At 51.9% G+C, this 24,350-nt stretch overlaps 1 protein-coding gene across 3 annotated transcripts in view; it reads right to left on the bottom strand.

Moving 5' to 3' along the window:
- PBX1 (PBX homeobox 1) overlaps positions 1 to 24,350 on the bottom strand; it is a 133,855-nt gene that overhangs the window by 54,591 nt on the left and 54,914 nt on the right. The window contains exon 1 of one of the 3 annotated variants that reach the window (XM_013302282.3): positions 675 to 3,168. The exons of the other annotated variants lie outside the window; for them this stretch is intronic. Within the exon in view, the coding sequence (XP_013157736.1) occupies positions 675 to 891 (217 nt within the window). The 5' untranslated portion in view covers positions 892 to 3,168. Of the gene's footprint in view, positions 1 to 674; positions 3,169 to 24,350 lie in introns of those variants that run through there. 3 annotated transcript variants of the gene reach the window in all.

The raw sequence follows: 24,350 nt of genomic DNA, 5'->3' as shown, positions 1-24,350 counted from the left end.
AAGGAGGAGCCCCAGACCCAGCATGACAAGACGCCAGCATAAAGAGGCCATGACCTCAGGAGAAAGATGGGTCTAGCAGATGCAGCAGCATAAAAGCTGCTCATCCCTTCTCCCCAGAAAGGCTTCCTCTGTGCCCAGGCCAGACTCTGATGGCTCTCTCTGCCCCCACGACTCCTCACATCCTTGGATCAAGCCCCTCCGGCTCCAGCTCTAGGTTCCCTCAAGCCAACTCCAACCTGCCTGCAGGCAGGAGCTGCCAAACCCACAGCCCGAGCCAACAGCAACGCCTCGAAATCACACTTGGGAGGCCTTACGGGTGCCCAGCGACACGTCAGGCGGTGTGAGGCGGTGTGTGTTTTACAATCCATGTGTCGAAGAGCCCTGAGCAAAGGCTGTAGCAGATGCAGAGCATTCAGCGCATTCCTTCCCCTGGCTGCATTACAGCAGGAGGCAGGGAGCAGCCCCGGCCTCTGCCCCCCGCCTCCCCAGCCCCCAGCAGGCATTTGGCATCCAGCACCACAAGCTCCCGGGGCAGGCATGCTCGTCGCCACAAACATCCTCCCTCAAAGCAGGACGCCTTCTCCCATGGGGCAAACATTAGTGGGACAACTGGAAACGTTCAACTTGATTATAATGCTTTAAGAAAAGGTCACGGTGAAATTTCAGCGCTTTACCTTGAGCTCTGTTTGTTCTCTGCAGGATGAGATGGGAAGAGTCAGCTTGCCCTGGCTCGTGGCATCCGTGTAGCTCTGATTGCATTTCACGGGCCGGCAGCAGGCTGTTGAACCACAGCAAACCCCCCAGCTCTGGGGACCAAGATAAGTCACTGCGGACATGCTTGTAGGGGCACGTGCTGGACCACCACACACTGTAGCTGGACCACCACACCATAGCCAGACCACGTTTTCACTCCGAAAGTTGTCCAACCCTTCGCTCATTTTGCCCCGTGCTTGCACTTTTGCTGTCAAAACAGGCCAAATACACCCAAAACGCACGGAAAAGCAGCCAGCAATTCCTAGACAGCATGTCCCTCGGAGTCAGGAAGGTTTTCCAGCATACCATTTGGCTTCATCTTTTCAGGCCTCAAAAGGGAGCTGTGGCCAGAACTGCAATGAGGCAGCAGCACTGCGGGACTCCAGCATCACTCAAGCGTCGCCCAGACCACAGATGACCCTCAGCCAGTACACCAGCCCCACCAGCAGCTTCCCCTGCTCCTAGAGAGGGAGGACAAGCAATGGCAGCCAGTACTGAAGGACTGACATGGCTTCTGCCAGCACTATGAGCAGGACCAGGTCTCAGACCTCACTGAGCAGCATGCAGCTCAGGAGCATCCCAGCTTCCCCAGCACCTATCCTTGCACAATTGCTTTGGGACTCATTAACAAGCCACTTTGCTCTCCAAGCTGAGGTGCGCAAGGACAACCCACCAAAAGGCCCACAGCTGGTGCAGAAGGTGACCAGCACTCCCGAAAACGCATGGGCACAGGATGAGGAGCAGCCTAGCATCCCTCCTCTGCGCATCGGAGTGGGAGCAGCTCTGACCTGCAGCAAAGGGTTTGCTATCAGTTGGGCGAGAGAAAAACCAAGGTCAGTTTGTGGCCAACTGCCCCCAGCAACGTTCCTGCTGCAATAATTAAATCTGTCGTCCAACTATTTGCTGCTGGGGGAGGTCTCAAAGGGTCTCCAAGCAGAGCGAGGAGATAAGCACTAGTGGACATGGAGCCCTCTGCAGCCACTGGGGTTGGGGCTGCCAGGTCTGGGTCCAGGCAGGTGGAATGGGAGGGAAAGCCTCTGGGAGCTACCTTCAGCTAGGATGACTCCCCTGGAAAAGGCAGTCAGCAGAGGGTTTTGGGGGCAGAGTTTAAAACAGCCGCTTCCAGCAAACTGGACCAAAAGCTCGAGGCGCCAAGTGCTCTCACAGCACCTGGAGGTGGCTGGGAAGGGCACAGCATCCTTCCCCGGAGGTGGTGGTACAATCCAGCTTGCAAAGTGCTCCCCCCAAAAGGGGAAACGGTCTGAGACACCACCACAGTGCAAATGATTCTTTCCTGATGCCTGCTGATGCAGTCAGAGCGCAGGGCTGGCATGACATTCCTCCGTGAGTTAGGACACAGCTGGTGGGTCCCCTCGGCAGCATCCTTCCACTGAAAGCCAGCCTCAGCAAAGGCAATGCCTGCTTCAAAGCCGGGGAGGGCAGAATCAACTCTTCAGCTTGTCGGTGGGGCCGTGGCAGACCCAGGAGGCAGGCAGGCCCTTGTCCCCGCAGCGCCTGCTCTTGCTTTTCCGGAGCACACAGACGCACCTGCCCGCGGAGCCGGGATGCTGTATTCCCACCACTCCGGCAGTGCCACTCGCAACAACTCCCAGCTGCTGCCAAAAGGTATTTTTAGCTGCATTATTTATTTGAACACCTGCCTGAGACTTCAAGGCAGAGTACAGAGCCTGAGCAGCGGAGGGAGGGAGGGAGGAACAGCGCAGGGAGATCTGGACCACTTCCACTGGAAGATTCGAGAGCGGAGACACGGTGCAATGGAGCAAGACTCGGGCCATGCCGAGGAAGAAGACGGTTTGGCCGAGATCACACACCTACACCACAAACAGCACCGGGTTAACCCAGCTGCTGGGAACAGTCGAGTACCAGTGCAGACTGGGAAGATGCTCTAGCCACCTTCCTTGAGAGACTGCCTTCAGGGAAATTGGGCTCGTTAGGTATCCAACCACACGTGATTTCAAGATGCTCTGGCCCAATGTGGTGTCTGCAGCCGAAACACCCAGGTCTCGCCGCTGTGCATCGTTCTTCCGCATAATCCCATTTTGGGGAGAAAACTCAGCAGAACTGCCCTCTTTCAAAATGCCTTTTCTCTGCACAAAACCGATTCCACCCCAAAACCAGCCCGCTGCCCTGTTTTGGAGAGCCACCCCCAGAGAAAAGAGGACAAAGCAAGCAGAAGGCGAGGGAAGGAGGAATGCTGCAAGGGAGGACAGACGTACTTCACTCTTCTTCCCGAAGACGGAGATGCCCTCAGGGGTTGGGGAGGGGGGGGTGCATGGGGTAACTGAGGGGTACACGGAAACGATACAACACCCCTGCGTTATTTTTGCACATGCCTTTCTTGCCACCCCATTTACTGATGTGAACAAAACCCGCTGCCTCCCTGCCCTTCTGCTCAAATAATCCCCCTTTTTCACTGAAATCAGCCAGGAAAAGGAGGGGGGGGGGGGGGTGGGCGGGAAAGAGAAAAAGGAAAAAAAGAAAAGATCATCTAAAAATAAAGGCCAGGCCAGAGTATGTGCCTCTTGGTTGGGCTCCTGTGCTTACAGATCTGCTTATTTTGGCCTATCTCTCCCCAGCGATAAGGCAGCTAACAGCCCGTTATCAGCCAGTCGGTGAAAATGTGCTCCAGCCTGATTAGGGCTCAGTCTTTGCCAAGGTTATAAACAGCCGTTATCGTTCTCCCAAACAGAATAATCCGGACAGTATCAGCTCAGAAACATATGGGCCACACAGCGAAGATAGCCGCTGATGGACACTTCATTTTAATTGTAACGAGTGGTTAGCAGCAGCCTCCAGACAACAGACACAACTGCCCAATTGGCAGCGGGTTTGCATCTCCTCCTGCATCCCTCCTCCCTCCTGCTCGCTGCTGGTTTTTTTCTCCTCTCCCCTCTGCCCTCCTCCTCTCGACTTCGCAGACCCCTGGGTGAGCAACCTGTAATGCTGGGAGAGCCCTGCCCCGTTCCCGTGGGGCTGGGGGCAATTGGGCAGGCAGCACCCTCCTTATCTCAGCAGGTGGAAAACCAGCCCGGGCCAGTGTGGCCATGTCACACCTGATGTGCTTGCGGCCCCGCTGCCGTGAGCAGGGAGCGAGGCGGTGCACGAGGCCGCTGCGACGGTGGGGAGGCACCTGCGCCCACCTCTCCGCAGGGGACAGAGGCAGGGTGACGGGTCCCCACCGGAGAGCGCAGGGTCCCCGCGCCTGGGTCCCCCCTCCGTGCAGCACATCCCTGCGTTTCCTCGCTCCCTGCCCGCGTGCCAGCTCGGCAGCAGGCAGGGTGCGGGAGGAGGGGCAGCAAACCCTCATTTCACATTCTCCCGGTGTCCCTTCTGTGTCATACTTCTTTTTTTTTCCCCCTTTCCCCCCCTCCCTCTTCCCAAAAGGGGTGGTTTAGCTCAGAGAGTCTTAAACACATTTGCATTCCCAAGACAAGCTTAGGCATAAATTCATCTCAGTGCACGGGTCTTTTTTTCTTTTTTCCTCCCCATCCTCCTTCTTTTCCTCCCCTCTCTTTTTCTCTCCAAACCCAAAATGAATTCAGAAAGAACCCTTGCAATTCCAGCACCGTTGCACTGCGCAATGCAGGATTACAAGGGATCTGAGGGCTTTCCTTTTCTTCCGACTCACGGCGTGCGGTGTTGCCGCTTGGTTTTGTTATTAACAATATGCAGGAATAAGGCTCTTAGCCCCATTAGCTGCACTAACCTTCTTTCCACCTTCTTCTCCAGCCAGCCCTGGCTCTCAGAAATCACACGTGAGCTCCAAACCCCCTGCAGTCCAAAAGCAGAGGGAAAAGGGGAAACCCCCCGAAAAACCCCACAGCAAAAATGTTAACGTGGGGGAGGCAAGCTGAAAACCTTAGGGGGACCCAGGACTGAGCTTCGAGCCACAGACGCTTTCTCAGATAATCTGTATTCCTATCTCGGTGCCAGCGGAGCTGTGATCAGAATATCCAAGGTCTCATAAAAGATTCAGGGCTTATTGACTTCCCTGCCTTCCCTGCCAGTTCGTGGTGCTCCTGCCTGCTCCCGCTCAGCCTCCAAAGCACTTGCTGCCCCCTGCAAGCTGCCACTGCACATGCCAAAGTCGAAGACACCTAACTCCTGCGGCTGTGCTGGCCCAGGTGGATGTCCAGACTAAGCTGGGGAATGTATTCCTGGCCCCCAACTCCAGCACGAGGCATTTCAGGAGAGCCTTTGCGCCAACGGACATCCCCACCCCAGAGCAAACCCCTCTTAGATGTCCCCATGGCCATTCCAGCAGCACCAGCCACTGCGGCGGGCAGGCGATGCTCCACACGCAGCAGGCAGAAAAGCCAATTTCTGAGTTATTTTAATTCAAGTCACACGTTTAGGTGAAATCAACTCCAAGCTGGAAAAGAAGACTTACAGCAGGGACCCCTCAGGAGCAGGTTTCCCCCCAGATCATACGTGGGACGAGCTCTCCAAGGGCTGCCTTCGGCTGCACTGCAGCCTAGTTTTGCTGCATAAGCAGCCCCCAGAAAATGTGCCGACCAGAGAATCCAGTCCCTGCAAATTTACGACCAGTATTACTCAGCCGCTGCCTTAAGGAGAAGGCAGAGGATGGGGGCAGGCACCCAGCCCTTTGGAACATGCCATCCCACCATCACTCACATAGTTACTGGTTTTAGGCACAAAATATCAGGTGAATGGTGAACACGGAATGAATTGTGTAGTTTACATACTGGAGGTCTTCATAAATGAATTACACAGAGATGCCCATGAACACCACATACAACCAAGCACAATATAACCATCAAATCCACCCAGGCGCCCTATTAATTATATTTCCGCATCACCTAAAAGCCTTACAGGTGCATCAAGACTCCATACTAGAAGGCACTGCACAATATAGAAAATAAGTCCATATAAAAATAAAATACTGCATAGGAACATATGGATTTATATATACATATATGCTCAAACACACACGCACACGTTTGTTTACATACTGTATGTGCATACACCCTCATACAGCACGTGCATATACACCCCCACAAGGCATACCCAGACATGTACATATATACGTACCTGCACACAGATATAGACTGTTTATACATACACAAACTATACAAACGCTCTACGCACCCCGCTTGGTGACAGCTCAGATTTTCAGTAATATCATAATATTATTTTTTAGATCAGTTAAGGTATAAAATGTGCGCTCTCTCAGTCTTTAATATTAATAAGTCTTGTAACTAGCAGTTTCTCGTAGCTCCGAATTCTTGAGCACAACTAGAAAGGGCACTTATCCTGAAAAATCTAATAAATTTACAGTTTTATATACTTCCTTCAATTGTAAAAGTCTTGTTCAATAAACTTTAAAATGCCACTATAGAGCAATAACACAGACAGTATAAACCCAGCCCTGGGAAAGCTGTGCAACCAGAAATTGTTCCCCTTTCTGCTACAGCAATAAAGTTTTATATGTTTGAACTGACTGTAAAAAGGTTTGAATGTTGGCAACTGGGGAATAATCTGTCTTCTTTATAGTTATTATCATATTTCCCACAAGACCCTTTGGTCTGTGTCAATCCTTCTCGTATATGACACCTTTGTACTGTCAGCGAAAGCAAGAATACTTAACTTTTTGCGTGTGCGCGCGGCTGTGACTGGAGGTCCTTTGCTCTGCTTTTCTTCAGATTACAGCACCCGGGAATAAATTACCTGTGACGTGCTGCAGTGGAAGCCTTTTACCAAATCAAGCTGATTTGGAGTGCAAAGCTCAGGAAAAAAAAAAAAAAAAAAAAGAAAAGAAAAAGGGATTTGTGGACCAGTTCTCAAGGTGCCAGGGTTAGGAGTGGCTGCCACTGAATGGGGATGCTGCTGTCCCCGTGGCCCCCCAGGACACTGCGGTTGCACCCCTGGGACAGGCAGCATCCCCCATCGGTGGCATCTCCCTGTTGCTCTTTCATAACAGGATTTGGTTTGAGACTGGCTCCTCCTGTCTCTCCACCACCATCTTAAGGCGAGGGCAGGTCCAGCACCAGGTTCAGCAGTTGGAGCCAGAGCACTCAGATCCCTCCTGGACAAAACGTTTTGGGGATTCTTGCTGAACCCCAAAGAAATCTGATCCAGACCCCAAAGAAGCAGTAGGCAAATGCAAGGAAATTCCTCAAACTCATCCATTTTACAAACAGATGATGTTTTAATCGGTTGCAATATTTAACTAGGAGTTCAGAAACCAAGATGAAGACAAATGTCACGAGACCTACAGCAAGCCTGGACCTTGGTACCATCCATGCAGGGATGATGTCTGCATGAGCCACTGCGGTGGCAGCTGTGGGGTGCAAGGATGCAGGGGAACCCAGTCCTTCAGCCTTCAGCAGCCCCATGCCACACGATCCCCAACCGCGGGCCATCTTTCAGGTGACAAAGATGAGGCTCAATCAGAGATTGAGATGTCAGAAGAAGTGATGTTAAAGCACGTTTGGAAAATGAAAAATGAGGAGTCACCAGGACCAGATAATACCTGCCTAAGAGTTCTGCAGGGACTCAGAAATAAAATGATTGCATATTTTCATTAGCAGCTCAATCTCTCATTACACTAGAGGACACAAAGTGTCATACCCTATTTTTAAAAAATGGAGTGAGATGAGCCACAGATTCACCGACTTGTGAGTCTCACTTCAGTACTGGCTAAGATGATAAATAGATCGGATAAAGCCTCAAGATGGACACGATACCACCGAGATTAACTAGCAGTGCCTGTAAGGAAGAAGAAAACATACTTCGCTCATCTATTACAACTGCTGCACACCCAGCAACAGAAGGCATGAAGCACAGTTGGTGTTGTCTGCAGTCCCCCAAAGTTTCATCAGTCAACAGATTTAACTCTTCTCCCAGCAAAAGCAAGGACTAAAGTTTGGTTAAAAGGTGGAAGAGAGTAGAAATAAATGGCTTTTTCAACGAGACCACGGGTGTAGAAGGTTTGCCCGCTGCTGCTTAGTAAGTATTGCCAGGAGAAGAGCATGAGCAGCAGCAGGTTTGAGGAGAACATGAGCAACAGGGGTTTGCCAGGACTCACGAAGGCTGAGCTGCTCCTGCAAGGATGTGTGAACGAAGCTCCATGAGCTGGAGATAAGATGGTGGGTAAAAGTCAGCGAGGGTAAAATGCGCAAGGAAGTAATTTAATTACTCACACACACTGACTACGACAAACTTTGCACAGTCAGGCTGGACGCCTAGCGAAGCGTGAAGGGAAGGGGCGGTGAAGGCTGCCAGGGCTGCCCCCTGCCCGCAGGCTCCTCACCCCCTGCAAGCCCATCATCCTTGCAAGAAAGATGGAGACGTTCTTCACCAGAGCCTGTAGTGCTAGAACAAGGGGTAACGGTTCTAAATTTAAAGGGGTCAATTTAAATTTGATACAAGGAAGAAATGTTTTATGATGAGGGTGGTGAGGCACTGGAAGAGGTTGCCCAGAGTTGTGGATGCCCCGTTATTGGAAGCGCTCAAGGTCAGGTTCGATGGGGCTCTGAGCAGCCTGATCTCGTGAAAGGTGTCCCTGCCCCTGGCAGGGGGGTGGACTAGATGAGTTTTGAAGGTCCCTGCTCCAACCCAAACCACTCTGTGATTCTCTGGTCCTGCAGACAGGAGATAACGCCACCCACGAGGTCTCCCCATGGGGGAGCTATGGAGAGACTGGATAAGGAGAAGGGATGCAAGTGAGCACTGAACACTCGTCAGCCTTCACAACACAATTTGACAGTTAAGTGGGTGACTGGAAAACCCATCAATGCAAACAAGAAGAAGAGGTCAGAGACACACTCAGCCTGCTCTCCCCAGGTGTAACCACAGAGCTGGAAGGGCACCAACCACCACAGCTTCTCCCCACCCAACCTATGCCTCCAGACATGAGAAATCGTCTCTGAAATGCAAACCGAGCACCACAACCACAGGGTTCCAGTTCTGGACCCTAGCTTAGCACTTCGTGCAACCAGCCACGAATGAAGGCCAAGCCCCTTGGCTTCCCAGAACAGCTAACACTGACAAAGAGAAAGGCCAGGCTGAGGGCCACCGCTTCTCCTGCCCAGCGCTCCTCACCTCACCGGCTGAGCCCGCAGCACCTCTGCACCCACCCTCAGCAGGACCCCAAACCCCAAGGTACCCCACGCGAGCCATCGGGCTGCTGCTTGCTGACAGCTGCATCCCTTTGCACCTCCCAAGCAGCACAAGTCTCTTTGCTAAACGAGCGATGAAAAAATCTCTTGGTGCTCACCATGAAGATGCTCCATCCTGGGCTTGCAGCAAGCCCAGCAAGTGCTGCTGTGCAGGAAGGGGGGTCTGCAGGCACCTGGGCAGCGCTCCCCTCACTCCACTGGGATAATCCAGCTCTTCCCACCGCACCTCAGCATCCCAGCCCTGAACCTGCTGGATCTCAGGGCCACAGGAAAGCGGAGCATGCGTCCCCCCATCCCACCCTATCCTGCCAGTGGAATGGCGAGGGTTAAGTCCAGCCGGCAAGGCGCATCTCTGTTGCAAGAGTCCATTACCTCCCGCCACATTACCTCATTCATTTCTTATATGCGGATGGTTTATTCTCCCATGAGCACCCTCGCTGGCAGACATGGCTAGTGTAAAGTCCCCTCCCTCCCCTGTATTTCTCTATCCATCACATTTAACACTCTGACAGTAACAGTCTATAATGTTTCTATTCTACAAAACCGCTCTGTCAACTCCGGGCTTCCAGAGCAGCAACTGAGGAAAATAAATAACATCAACGCCAGGCCCGACAGTATCACAGCTTGCTTTCTGCTGGGTGTTTTTTAGTTGGGTTTTTTTTTGGTTTTTTGTTTGGTTTGTTGGTCTTTTTAGGAAGGGAAAGGAAGAGAAAAAAATGAGAGCGAGAGGGAAAGGGTAAAAAAAGTGCAGCGGTATAGCATACAGGGAGAGATGGGTGGGAGTTTCCTTCCCACCCAAACTAAGGGCTGGGAGACACCCGGGGGTGAGCACGGCGCTTCTGATGCAGAGGAAGGGTGAGCCTGGCACCCCCCTCACCCTGCACCCCGGGGACACAGCGGCTTAGAGGAGGGGGAGGCCGGGGACAGTACCAGCTCCCCTTCAAGGCCAGCCTGCCTCTGCCATCCAGGGTAAGCGCAGGCAGACAGCAGCTGCCCACACCAAAGGGCTGGAATGGGCTGGGCAGCGCTTGCAGAGGCTGTTTGGGGGAGCTGAGGCTGGGCAGCGATGGGGAGAGGGGCCGCAGCTCTAGGACATCTTGGAGATGAAGGATTCAACCTGCCGCCGCCCACTGTAACTCCCACAGACCCCGCAGCAGCAGCAGGCAAACCCCCATCTGCTCCACACCAGCCCCAGGTCAGAAATCACTAATCCACTTAAATGATCCACTCCGGCTCCTGGCTTAGTGGCCTCACGGTGTTTTCCATCTCCTTTCACTCCTGTGAAATTCCCTGGAGTCAAAGTCAAGCACACGGCCGGAGCTCCGGGGTTTGCCAGCTCCTTTCTGCAGCTGCACCAGTAACCCCAGCACCCAGCCACAGGGGAACCACACCCCTGCAAGTATTACCAGCAAATACACGCACGCATGCATAAATAAATAAATAATAACAATAATACCGATAAACACCCTAAGAAACTGCCTGGCATTTTAGAAAGTGAAAATGAAGCAGAAAAACTCTGCTTTTTTTTTTTTTCAATATTTTTGCTTTTCCTTCATAGGATTATGTTGGTGTTTATTTTAAGTCACTGTCTGCAAGCTCGCCTGCCTTCTGCATAAGCTGTGCAGGCTTGACAAACAGAGACCTGCTCAGGTGGTGTTTTTCATTGGGAAAAAAAAAAAGAAAATAACATGCACAAGAACTTTTCCAATCAGTCAGAGAGAGACAGAGCCCTTGACAGCCCTGCAGACTTGGAGGCTGTGCTCACCAGACAGCTTACGGAAACCGGCAGGGATGCACCTGCCCGCGGCCAAAAAGATGAGGAGGAAATGCAAGTGAGGGCCCAAAGGGATGCTCAGAGGAGAGAAAGAGGTTCGGAGGACTCAGAAAACACAGGGAGCAGGTAACCACCCTCACAGCCCCCTGGTTATTCGCTTCCCCAGTCCCTTTGTATCAAGTAGCTGACATCCTCCAGCTTGACACCAGACAGGGCCACCACCAGCCCTGGATGAGGATGTACATGGGGCTACACCACCCTACATCTTGATGACTCCTTCAAGTAAAAAAAAAACAACAACAAAAAAAAAAAGAAGGGAAAAAAAAAAGAAATAAAAGTTAAAAAAAAAAAGAGCAAGCAGAAAACTGTTCCCTCTTTTGTTTACATACCTGCCAAGGGCTGACGCTGGCTGCTGTCACTCATTTGTATGAGCTGACTGTTTTCTAGCCGAAAGCAACACAAGCAACAGCAAGGCAAGAAATAAAGGGATGGATCCTGCTCTGAGAGCCCCATGCCACCCCCCTCAGCTCACCCTGCGAACTCTGCTCTGGGAGGAAAACACACCGAGCAACCAGAAAGACTTCAGGTTTGGAAATGAACTGTCTTCTCAGACTCCTTGCAAGAGAGAGCATCACCTCTACAGGAGGGACCCCTGAACAACGCCAGCCCCGAGCTCTGCTGAGCATCCAAAATTCGGAGAACTTGGCCAGAGATGGACAACTGCACCTGAGCATCCTCTCTGGGATTCCCCTGGAGGGGGGCGGCTCACGTGGCACCCACGGCAGCTCAGGCTCGCTGGCCAGACCCTGCCTGCCCTCCGCACCACAAGCTGGGCTCTGCTGCAAAGCCCCTGGAGCCGCTCAGATAACCCTCTGAGCCAGAAAGGATGTTACCGGAATTCGGGCTACCGTCTGGAACGGGCTAAAGGATTAGGACTCCAGAGGCAACTATCTTTGCCACAGACTCCCAGTCCTCTGCCAGGAAGGGACTTTATTCTGCTACAAAAAGAAACTTCCCACTTGCAAAAGCAAGAATAAAGCTTCCCACAGAGGTCTGACAGCATAATGTGCATGCAGGCCCTAGTGTACACACACACCTCCCGCATGCAGGCACGCTCGCAACAGGAATGTGCAAGAGAAATACAAAGAATTAAGTAGCAATGAAAGGTACAAACCAAACTCCGAGCTTTGATGTGAAAAAATGCACAAATGCATTTTTTTTGTCAAGGTGTATTATTTTCCATTCATAAATATTCACCTTAATAGCTATATATGTAGCGAGATAAAATTTGTATTTAGCTAAGCCCTGTCACTGGGAAGTGTGTTATTTGCTCTTTGATCGCTGTCGTTACTCAATTTATTAAAAAAACACCTCCTTTTGCCCAACACAAGAGGAGAAGCTGGGCACCGGGACCGATCACAGCGTGACTAGTGAGCAGCCCTTGGAGAGAAACATTTACAAACAGTTCACAGGCTGAGATTTGTTTCTGGAACCCAGTCGTGTTTCTGCGTAATTAATCCATTTCATATTTACTTTTGAATCAGGATTTGCTGACAAACAGTTCATGAAGCTATGAAGTAAATGGGAGCAGTAGGTTTGGGAGCAGCAGGGAGAGCTCACAACTTTTTTTATTTACTCCCCAAGCCCTGGGGAGATGCATGCCCTGTGGATCGACACGGCAAGTTTAGCTGTTGTATGAATAGCCCAGCCTTCCAGGTTTGCTGTCAAATTTCAAGGCTGGAGGCTTGCCCGCAAGACCAGCCACATCTCCCACTCCTGCCCACAGCAGAGTCCTCCAACGGCCAGAAATGACGGAAGCAGCAGTGCACGGGGGCAGGGAAATCCATCCATTCTAGTGTCAAGAAACGCAAGATCTGGCCTGGTTTTTTGCAGCGTGGAAGGGAAGCGAGGGTGCAAAAAATCCTGCAGTCAGAGCCAACGCAGCCCTGCGGTAGCACCCCAGGCTCAGCACCCCAGGGAGCAGGCAGCATGTGCACCAGAGGGCAGCAGTGCCAAAGGCACCCGCCGCTGCCCTGCAGCCGGCAGCCCCCACCATGCCAACAGGTCCACAGCCCACCGCTTCTCACCACGCACCTAACACGAAGAAAGAAAGCCGAAGCATGAAAAAAAAAAAAAAAAAAGGCACAGCCGTTTGATCCCTTTCCTTTCCAGAAAGCTTTGTGCCGCTTACCAGAGTCAGGAGCAGCAGTGAATGAAACCAAACTTAAGCCCTTTTTGCTGCTCCCCAAATGCTGCAAGCTTCACCCAGGCACGGGTGGCTGCTTGCAAGGGCTGCATCACCACAGCGCTGCCCTTCAAAGCACGCCGGGCTGGGGTTCGGCCGATGGGCCCTGTGCTTGGGCAGTTCTGGGCTCCGAAAAACCCAGGAGCTACTGCTGAGGAAAGGTAAAGAGTGTTGTGATGAAAGCCATGGGGGAGGCCTGGCATGCAAGCGATGCATCGCTGTGAGCATCACTGTGTTGCTGTGCGCATCCTTGCGAGCATCGCTGCATTGCTACAAGCACCGCCACCCCCCCGCAGCCCGCCTGCACGAGGCCATGGGGCCAGCCCAGCTGCGAGCAGCGCTGTGGCCCCCCTCGGCCCCATTCTGCACACCCTCCTCTTGCCACGCTCCTGCCTAAAGCCCACCTCTGGAGACGATAACAGCTAATGAAACCCACGGCCTGCGGGTAACGGGAGATCAGGCAAAGCAGCAGCAGTGGTGGCAGCAGCCAGGCTGCCGAGCGGGCTGGGATGCATGTAATCAGAAGGGTTATCTAATGCTAGTTTCATTCTAATTGAGTCACTACCATATGTCACCCTGCAATAACAACGCAAGCAGCATGCAACTGAATACATATTTAATTCACATAATGGGTACAACAGTAGAAGTAATCAAGGCAGTTTGCCATAAGCCATAAAGAAGTGTAGCGTGTTCCTATCCAGGAGCAGCCTGTGCTCGGGGAGAAGGGGATGGCAGGGGCATCGCGCCGCTGAGAAAGCTGCAAAGGAGGGGGGGAACCCCCCAAAACACGCCCTGGCATGGATTGAAGGTGAGGCGACCATTCGACACAAATGGAAATCAATAGCAGAATATTGTCGACGGATCGTTAGCCCCTTCAATATAATTAACAGTAATGGATTTATTGGCGGAAATTTAATGATTTGAATGTTAAATACCAGCCTGGAATTGTGGTGCACAGTCCAGATGAGGGGCGGTTGCTCTGCTCCCAGTTTCAAAAAAGACCAAAAAACCGGAAAAATAAACCCAAGCCAGAAGAAGGTACAACCCTGGAGGCAGGGCCAGGCAGCAGTGGCCGTCCCTGCTCCCAGATCACCCTCCTCTTCCAGTGGCACCCGACGGCCCCGCTCGCTGCCTTCATTTCCTCCCGCAATGAGAAGATTAATACGATTGAGGACCACTCATCAATATCTTTGGACAGATCAACCGGAGTTTTCATTAAAGCCATATTAATGCTTTTGGATACACAGCTGTGAACGGGTTAGGCTTCAAATCTAAGGCCCAGAGAAGAAAAAGAAGAGGTGAGGAGCAGTGTCCGCTCCCAGCTGGGAATTAACAGAAAGCCGGATGGTTCCCTCGTTAGCGGCCTCTCCCACCAACATGTTTTGATGTATATTTCATGAGCATAAACGAACATTCATTTCACTTTGGGAAGGTGCTTGCTGTAATGTATTGGCAGCCTCACCAGCAATGAGGGGACATTAATTTCAATTCTGGTGTTTAAACACCTTGTTGAGTCCCAATCATTCATCCCTGCCTCAGCACAGCCCTGGCATGGGGAAACAACGGACAAGCAGAGCCCCAGCCTCACCCTTCTGCAGAGCCCGCTGGAGTTTATTTGCTATTTAAATGACTTAAGAAAGACCAGACATTAGGAGAGGCAGCTCTACCTGGCTGCTGGCCTCGGGGTGCCGCCTGCAGCCGTCCCACGTATCATCATCATCGGAGAAAGGCTCCCTGCCTATGCTGGGAAATACCAACCCTGGAGAGAACAGGCTCCAATGAGCATTTGCAGCTACGATGGACCACAGGACGTGCCAGAGATGGAAGGGGACATCTGTGCTGGAAGACTCCTGGGTCTTTGAGGATTCCTCAAGCCCTCCACCTCTGCATCCCCATTACATTCCCCAGGGAAATACAGGTACGGATGCAGGCAGCTGCATCTTCTCTCTATCCCTGGCCCTTGGCTCCTTGCGTGCACTGCTGAAGAGATGGAGCTGACAGAAACCATGCAGTGGAGGGAGCAAGAGGGACTGGGGCATGGAGAGTGGGGACATCTGGGAGTGCGAAAATGGGAAGCAAATACAGTCTGGAAAAGGACACTGAGTCCTGCTGCACAGAGGAGAAGAGCAGGACAGGCTGAAGAAAGAATGGCTGGAAAGACATCACTGCTTTTATTACTCTCACGTGTCTGTAAGGGGTGACGCTGCTTGTGGAAAGGCTTTTTACACATCATCTGTGGGTTACGATGCATGGAAACAGCAAAACAGGAAAATGATGACAACGGTGACGTGTTGTTTACGTGAATGCCGAGGGTTTTGCTTACCCCACCCCTCCCTGAATACTCACCACCACCCAAAGGGAAGAAGGGAGCTCCAGCACAGTTCCCCCCCTTCCAAAAAAAAAAAAAAAGTCCCATCAAAAGACTAACAAATATTCATCTGAAGAGCCAAGGCAGGCAAGGGCAGGGAGGAAGATACCGCAACACCAGGACAACTGGAGCTGGCCCTCATTTTTCCTCCCACTTTTATTCTCCTGCTTCTTTTTCTGATCACCAAATACGCAATATACTCTACACGAGTTAAGACTTAAAAGAAGTTACGGTATCTGACAACACACCAACAGCTCTCTGGGAACACCGTAGAGACACTGTGGTTGCTTTACATTATAAAGCATGCACAAAGAGACAGACAGACACGCACGCTCCTATCTAGTTCCACATAAATGCAGGCAATGCCATAAAAACATCTCTCCTTTCGCTTTGTTTTGTGTGATCTGCTTTGTGGGGATGTTGTAGAGGCAGCAGCACTGTCTCCCTTCTCATCCACACATCACCTTGTTTCTGAGAGTAAAACGCTGCTTTAAGAAGAAAACACATTAATGCCTAGCAAGGAGCTTATGACAAGAGAGCTGCCACGACGAGGGCCACAGGGCAGCCAAGCACTGAGGGACAGAAAACATCTTGTCCCCAAACACCTTCCAGGGGATGACCCCAGTGAAAGGGTTTTCATCAGCATCAGGTGCTTCAGGAACACGACTGTCCCTTGGTACTGAATGGCTAATCCAGCCCCATTAACGTCTCAGAGGCTAATGAAGGTGTCTGTCCCTCCAAAAACTCTCCCCCCGCCCTGCCATGTCCCTGTCTGGACTCATCCAAAGACAGGTGTTTCCAGGAGCGCTGCAACGGACACAACTGACCTGATGGCAGCCCCTCTGGAGATGCAGTGGGACTTCACGCTGTTGGCTGGATGAAACTTATTTCTTTGTGGTAGGGTTAAAAAATGCCAAATGTCCAATTCCAGCTCCCTGCAAGGAGCACGTACCATCAGGCATGGTCTCTACCCCAACGAGCTCCTCATCTACCCAAACTAGCCAGCGGTGTGACATGGAGGGAAGGATCGTGTCGAACCTCTGTGATCCCAACTACCCCACTACAGCTCACCCATTGACACGACACCCAGGCAAGCCACCCCAACTTCTGAAGCTTCCCCGTCCTGCAGGGGCCATTGGAAAAGAAAGATCCATGGTCTGAAGTCATATGGAAAATCCCAGAGCCTTCCCTCCCTCCACCCCCCTTCCCACATTCAATAATCCTGTTAAACTGAACCCTGGCTGGATTAATCTCTTTCCCCAGACAAATGGGTGATTATTCAGGCGTCACATTGGGATTTTTAGGGTTTGTGTGCGTTTCTACTGATCTCCTCTTGGCTTCTTTTGTAAATGGCTTTTACCGCTCCCCCGACAGCACACACGATTCAATTCAGTCTCTCTATTAACATTTCAGATACAAATACCTGCTCCCCAGGGCTACCCGCAACAAATATAGGCAAAGCACTTTGGGGAATCCTTCCCTACTTCACCACCAGTTTGGTTGCTACAAAAACCTACAGCTACTCATATTTGTCCTTAAAGTTCTCTCCTCTCTAAAGCCGGCTGAGACCAGTTCTGCAAATACCCAACCTGCACAGCCTGAGCATCCAGAAATCTACCTCCTAACCAAGCCTGGTAAATCCAACACATGCCTCAGGCAGCCTTGCATAAGGAAGAACCTACTGAAGTCAACTGAATTTGGCACCCAAACACCCAAGTACAAATCCATAAACCGCCCGGGAAACACCCGTGCAGGAACATTAGGTGGCTGTTGCATCTTCTGCCCAGGAGAGTAAATGGAGACCCACTAGGAAAAGCAAGAAGGAAAGCTGAAGAGACCCTGAAGATGATGCTGAGGTTTCTTGCCTGGATGACAGGAGATGACCACCTGCAACACCAGGGAAGTGGCCCTGGGTCCCACATGGCCAGGTTTCCAGCAAGGTTGGTCTCAGTTTTTTCAATAATCAAAAAAAGGATTTGGGATCAGGACGCAAGGTCCCCACCTTGCATGAAGAAATGGAACCATGGGGCTCTTTTACTCCCCAGAGTGCCTCCACAACACAGCCTCTACCCACCCAGCCAACAGCTCAGACTCCTGGCCTTTCACACCTGCACTCCCATATATGCGATTACGAGTGTACATATACAGATATAGGCGTACACATAAGCACGCGTTTTTGTAAACAGGATGGAACCAGGCAGCGTTGAAACACCTTTTCTTTGAAAAGAACTGCTTTTAAGGTTTTTCACTCCCAGTCCCAAACAATGCCATCACATAAAAGCCAACAAGCCCTTTTGCACTGCCCAGATGTTTTCCCCGCCTGCCCTCAGCTATATTTCTATACTTCAGTGACTACAATAAGTTGCAACTAATTTATATTCTGGCTAGCCCTGCCAAGGCAAGCCGGCTAGGAGGAGCCAGCTGGACTGTGGAGCTACAGGACTGCTTACCAAGCCCCAGCCTGCTCTACTCGTCCAAGCCCAGCAAAGACACGGGTGTGCAAAGGAGCACGCCATCCCCTGGATGCCAGCATGACCCTCCAGCTGCTAGCAAAGGGAAAGGGAAGAAACCAGAAGAGGTATCAGCTCTGCGGCTGGAAGGATGAGCTCACCAGCACTCACCGCTTCCACTTCGGTGGGATGCTCAGTTCTAGACAATTTTCCCCTCAAAGCTCCAGGAGTCTTGGGAGAGATGAGGCTCACAGCATTTGGTATCAGATCAAGACTCAACAGAGGAGTTTCCCCCATTGCTTAAAACATCCTTAGAAAACGCAGATCAGTATTTCCAGCTTTGCTGGGGTGTCTGGTTTGTGGCGCTTGGGACATACAAGACGCTTCCTGACACCACTAGGGACAGAGGATTCTCTGCCAGTTCCCACCCAGATCGGGGACTGGGGACAGTAGCGGAGGACTGGCAAGCTCAGATCAGGGATCCCTCAGGAGAGACCTGGAGCACCACAGGACAGGAATGGCTCTGCAACTCTTAAGAAATCCTTCCCATTCCACTCCCTTTGCAGCAAAGGACAGCCCAGGGCACCAAACAGACCAAAAAGCCACGAAATCCACACACCCCACACCTCTCTTCCCCAATCAGGACAGAGGTAAGTTGGGCAAAATTCCCATTATCCAGCTAATGCGTATTGCAGTGTTTCCCACGCACAGCTCCGCATGGATAACAGTCTTTATCCCCCAACTTCCCTTCATCATTTGTCATCTTCTTTCAAATCAACTCAGTATGTCCTGAACCTTCAAGAACCAACAGGCTCAACGAAACCCCAAAAGAAAACAAAACCAAAAAATAGCCAAACAAAAACCAAACAACGACAAAAAAACCCCAAAACAACAAGGCGGTACGTGCTTATGACTCACTAGAAAACTGGTTAATGTTTCCCACCCCTCTCTCTTCTCTCAAACTTCCCCCTTTCCACCCTGGGCCTCCAAACACTTCCCGGACAGCCACAGATTGGCTCAGATGAGCTGGCCTGGGGGAGGAAACCCAGCAAGCAAGAAGGCAGATGGACTGTGGTGCTGGGAAGAACAAAGCACAGAGCACCAGGATCTCTGGCAGATGCATTTCCCGTTCTCCCACCCCACCCGCAACCAGCCCAGCATCCTCAGGACAAACCCACCCCTGCACCAAGCGGTGCCGGGACCTTTCCCAAAGGACAAGTGTAGGAAAGCAGCTAGTGATCACGATGCTGGAGCATCTTCTGCACAAGATGCACAGCACACGTGCCCCCCCGCCAGCAGCCCCCTTCAAGCTGACACGAATGGGCAGGGACATGAGTTTTGGTAGCAAAAATGGGTCTGCGAGGGCACAGAGGAGAGGGAGAAGCTCTGCACTGTGGGTTTGGCAAGTGTTTATTGAAATGAAGAGAAGAAAACAGAGCACAGCAGTGTTTCCTGCTCAGGGGGGGTCTTCCCCCTTCACGTGGCATCTGTGGGCACAGTGGCAGGGGGTCACTGTGGGTGACCAGGGCATGGCCCCACACAGGGCTGAAGGCAACCCTGCCTGCACTGTCACACCGCATGGCACCTCCACCGCAGATGGAGACCTCCAGCTCGTACAGAAGACGACCTGACCCAAGCTATCGCCCATACGGCTCGTCTCCTGAGCGGGGCCCATCCTGCAGTCCTCAAAGCAAAACAGAAAGACATGGATAATTTTTTTAGCCCACCCTTCAATGCTTCCCCCTCACCAGGTTCCACTCCCTCCCTTTGCTTTCTAACACACCGCCACAGCCCCAGATAAATGTGTACAGGCAATCCAGGGGCAACCCAAAAGCAAAGCAGAAAGGCTGCAGAGTAGGGAAACAAGGAAAAAAAACCAACCCAAAATAAAATAAAAAATGAGGAGAAAAGGGTTTTAAAGAGACAGGACTGGGGAAAAAGCAACAGCAGCACAAGGAAAGGGGAAGGCGGAGGAGGTGTGGGGGGGGAATTTCTCTGGAAATCATTAATACTCCAGGAACCTTCAGGACTAAACCTGAATACAGACACTTAAGCTCTCAGCTCTGCCATTAACGCTAGGGCCTAAATTATTGATCTTTTGCCTTTATCAGCATAACAGTCACGTCCTGGTATCAAGATCTAACTACACTGCGGTCCCTGTGCTGCAGCCACTGAAATAATTAGGAGAAATTCTCATTAAAGGAGAGTGAAAGGTTCAGAGATGGAGACGGAGAAAAGGGTCTGGGAGGGTGTTTAATGTCTTCCATGGGGTCAAGAGAGCGCTCTGATCAAATCCCCGCACGGGGCCAGGGGATGACAGCTTATCAAAAGGAGAAGTCCAAAGCCCGGGCTGGGCTGCGCCACACCGGCGCCCACCCGCAGCCACCGCCGCACGCCGGTGAGAGGGTGAATAAAGGAAGGTAGGGGGAAAATGCATGAAAAATAAATAAAAAGGAAACAAAAAATAACAGAAGGATTGCTGCAAGCTTGTTTGGAGTCTAAAAAAATTCAGCCCGGGGAAAGAGAAGGGGTACGGGAGGTGGGTAAGGGGAGCCAGCCAGAGGAAGGAGCCCAGCCTGCTCGCCAAGGCACATGGCCACGGCTCTCACTATCGATTTCACTGCGGACTGCGCCGCTCGGGACGCCGAGAGGAAACCGCTAAGCAAAAAGGGAGAGCGGCAAAACCGAAGCGACACCACGCGCGCATCTGAGAGGACGGAGGGAAGGAACCAGGAGGTTGGGGCGAAGAAGCCCAGTTTGGCGGTGGCACTGGTCCCAGCCCAAAACACCGTGGAAAATGTTAAGAAAAATAAAAAAATAATTTTACGAAAAAGGGAAAAATGCACACCCCACTAGCCCTAAACCTCAAGAAACGTTTCACAAAGCCTGGGGGAGGGTGAAAAATCCCAGTCTGGTGGGTAGCAGAAAGAAGTTGCTGGAGATTTCAGTGTGATTGGGGAGGGGGTGATAGAAAGATTAGGTGAGTGATGGACGGGGAGGGAGGAGGACAGGGATGAATGTAAAAATCCTGTCCCCTCCCCCCCCCGCACACAAAGTTTGCCTATATTTAATGTCAACGCGCTGTAATTTAAAAGAAAAATTCCATTTCACTCGGCTAATCAGAATGGTTAGAGAGACCATTACCACAAACACTGGGAACATCTGAAATTGATTATTTTTTACTTCATGCAGTTAATGAAATCCTCTCAGCGACCACGGGTGAGCGCAGCAGAGGGGTCTGCGCCCAGCACCGGGGATGGGGAGGGGGATGCTGAGCCTTCTGCCCAGGGCTGCGGGGGAGAGGTGCGGGGGCTGCCGGAGCCGGGCTGGGCTCTCTGCCCACCATTTTGTGAAGGCTGGAGATATTTAGCATGGGCGGCACATCCCGTAAGGAGCACCACATCATTAAATGTCTTGGGCTGGTGCGGCGGGGAAGAGAAATGCAGGATGTCACTGCCTGATAGGGAGAAGACTCGGAGGTTATTTATTAGCGGACACTTACCACAAACTGCATTTTCACCATTTGCATTCGATACGCTGCAGCTGGCTTAGCACCGGGAAAAGGTGGGTGGGATGGAGGGACCAGCACCCTCGCCCTTCCCCTGCTCTCCCCTTCTGCTCCCCACTCATCTAAACCCCTCAAGAGCCTTGACAGTCCCACTGGAGCTACTTGTCGATCTCCTTGGCATGACCTGGTCACACCAACTTTCCCAAAGAAGCTGTGAGGCTCCCCATTGATGCTCTCCACCACCACGGTTCAAGCAACCAAGCCCTGGGGTCCACCTGAGGTCCCCAGAGCTCCACAGCAGCCCTGCGGTCCACCTGAGGTCCCCAGAGCTCCACAGCAGCCCTGCAGCCACCGATGCAAGACACATCCCTTCTGCAAGATCACCCAAACCAACTCACCAAAGAGCTCGCAGGATACTCGGACACTCAGCCCATCTCAGACGGGTACTGAATCCTTCCTAGGAGCTTCAGGAGGGCATCCCAATGCATCCCTGCCTCAGATGCAGGCACAGGCAGGGGGCCACTCTCTCCTCCATCCCATGGCCGCAGCCTCTCCCCCACCTCCAAAAAGTGGTCGAGTGTAATTACGCAGAAAGCTCCTCTGGAGCTATATCAATAAGACAGACGTCTGTTGTATCATTCTCTCTCAGTAAGGCATTTCTTCTCCCCAATTGCTCATATAGAATCATAGCCTAATAGCATGCTATTAACATAATTGCCAACACAACTAGTGTTCCGTGTCTCACAGCCATTTGCTTATTTTGCCATAAAGACTATCAAAAAACAGCCCGAAAACCCGCAGCCGGGTTGTGCGGCCAAGGGGACCGGCCGCTTGGCTCCACCGGTGGTTTCAGGGCCCAGCCAGGAGAGGAGCAGCACCAGCGGCCGGCCCCAGCTGCGGACCACGGCACCGGCAGCGCACTCCGACCGGGCTCCCGAGCAGACGTGTGCGAAGATCTAAACGGATTCTGCCAGGCGAAATGAAATTCCCATTATTTTTAATTAATCCTTAATTAAAATATATTACTCCGCAGATTCCGCAAATCTCTCTTAATATGCAAATGCAGCCCATTCAAGGATATTTACATATCATTAATTAAAACGGCACATTCTTTCAGTCTAACAAGCTGGGAGCCGTGGCTGTTGCCACACTGGCAAGAAAGCCCGGCTCGGCACTGCCAAATTCATCCGCAAGAAAGATGTTAAGTGTCACAGCAGGGGGGGAGAACGCAGGACAGGGCTGGGGAAAGGAGATAGCTCTCAAGGCTCCTACCCATCACCAAATGGGAAGACGAGTTAGGGAGATCCCATTCCATGGCAGAAGAGCACCCCAGAGCCTGGCTGGAGCGGTGGATGGCGATGCACGGTGGCACGGCAGCATCCCGGGAGGAAGGAGGCACTCCAGCACAGCTGAGGGCACAGTCCAGACTCCGATCGCCGGGTCAGTGCTCACCCACACACAGTGTTTGAGGTCAGCTGGTCCTCCATGGCCTTCACTGCCAGGGACACTGTGCTGTCCCATCAAGATGTGTCATCAGGGAGTACTCCCACTCTCCCTTGTCTGCCTCAACCTCGAAGCATAGAGATCTCCCTGCTTCAAACTATGAGGGACATCACCCACAACAGCCAAATTCCCAGCACCCAATTCACTCTGGGCCGTTTCATATCGAGCAAGACAAACCACCCCATCGGAAGAATCAGACCCTACAAGACAAGCCAATGCTACAGCCTTACAAGAGGGTGAAAGCATGGAGGTGACAATGAGCTTGCTTGAGGGAAGAAAGCTTTCTGTCCTGCAGTAATTTCCTCATCCACGACTCTCCAAGACAAATCCGTGCCTCCATCCCCAAGCTGTTAGGGACAGGCTCTTTGGGTAGCATCACAAACATGGTCACCAGCACTCAGCAAGCTCTGCACCCACTACCCCATCCTCCCGTCCAGGGGAGCTGCAGACCCAGAGATGCTTGTGAATCAAACCTGAGTGTGAGACAGCAGAGAGGTTCATGACTGTGCTGGCACAGGTCTAATAGCTGCAGAGAAACCTAGGAGTTAGGACTCTGGAGAGGCTTACCAGGTAACTGAGTCCGGGTACTAGTCAGGCACACATCAGTTACCCCCAAAAGCCATCAGTTCTGTACATGCAATGACAAGTCCTCGTGGCCAGCTGGCCTGCATCTTAAGCTCCCATGGGTTGATGTCAGCAGGAACGTCACGCGCCCAAAAGCCAGCTAGCAGCTCCTTCCCAGAAGAGGAAGCCCACCACCAACCACATAGAGTCTACACGTTCGTGGCTCTACTGGTGCCTGAAAGCAAAGGCTGCCCAGGTCTTGACGGCGACGCACCAGGACAGAGCCCTACCTCCCATCACAACCCAGATATACAGCTTCTATAAACCTGGAGGTTTTCAGCCTGCAGGACTGATTTCGATGAGAATGACAGCCCCACTCTCATTGTCTCAGTACTGTCACTACCTTCTCCTAGACAGAGCAGACAGCAGAAATTCATCCAGCAGCTCCTCACATGGACTGACAGATATTCTCAACAACAATTAATAAGCCTCTGTCCTTCTTCAGCACTTTTCATCAGAGGACTTCAAAGCACTTGAATGGATTTGTTTCCATTGCACTCTGGAGTGGCAGCAAACGTGTATCCACCTTTCTGACCAGATGGGGAAACTGAGGCACGGTGTGGGGAGATGTCCCCCCTGCCACACAAGAAGCTTTGCACGCAGAGCAAAACAGAAGCCACCCAGCTGAGTGAAGGAACTTGTGCTGATCATCATCAGGTCTATTGCTGCTTGCTGCCGGGGTTTGGGAGGGACACATGCAAAGGGACACTCTGCTCCTGACTTGTCCCTTTTTGCTCCTTCCCCTGGCAGCTGCCACCAAGCTTTGGCAATGAGAGCAGCCCAGCTGGGCGCACACTCAGCCTGGCCTGGCACAGCTGCCCTGAAACCCCCGGAGATACCTGCATCACACAGGTATACTTGCCACACAACATCTTGACGCTCTCCCAATAAATGAGGCTGTTCGGGTCACACAAGCCTTCGAACTCCCAGGTCTTCAGAAGAGGAGCAGAGAGTCACACTGTT

The sequence above is a fragment of the Falco peregrinus genome, chromosome 10 (assembly GCF_023634155.1).
Source record: "Falco peregrinus isolate bFalPer1 chromosome 10, bFalPer1.pri, whole genome shotgun sequence".
Lineage (NCBI taxonomy): Eukaryota > Metazoa > Chordata > Aves > Falconiformes > Falconidae > Falco > Falco peregrinus.
Note: the sequence above shows the minus strand (reverse complement) of the source record. Positions and strands in the feature narration are given on the sequence as shown.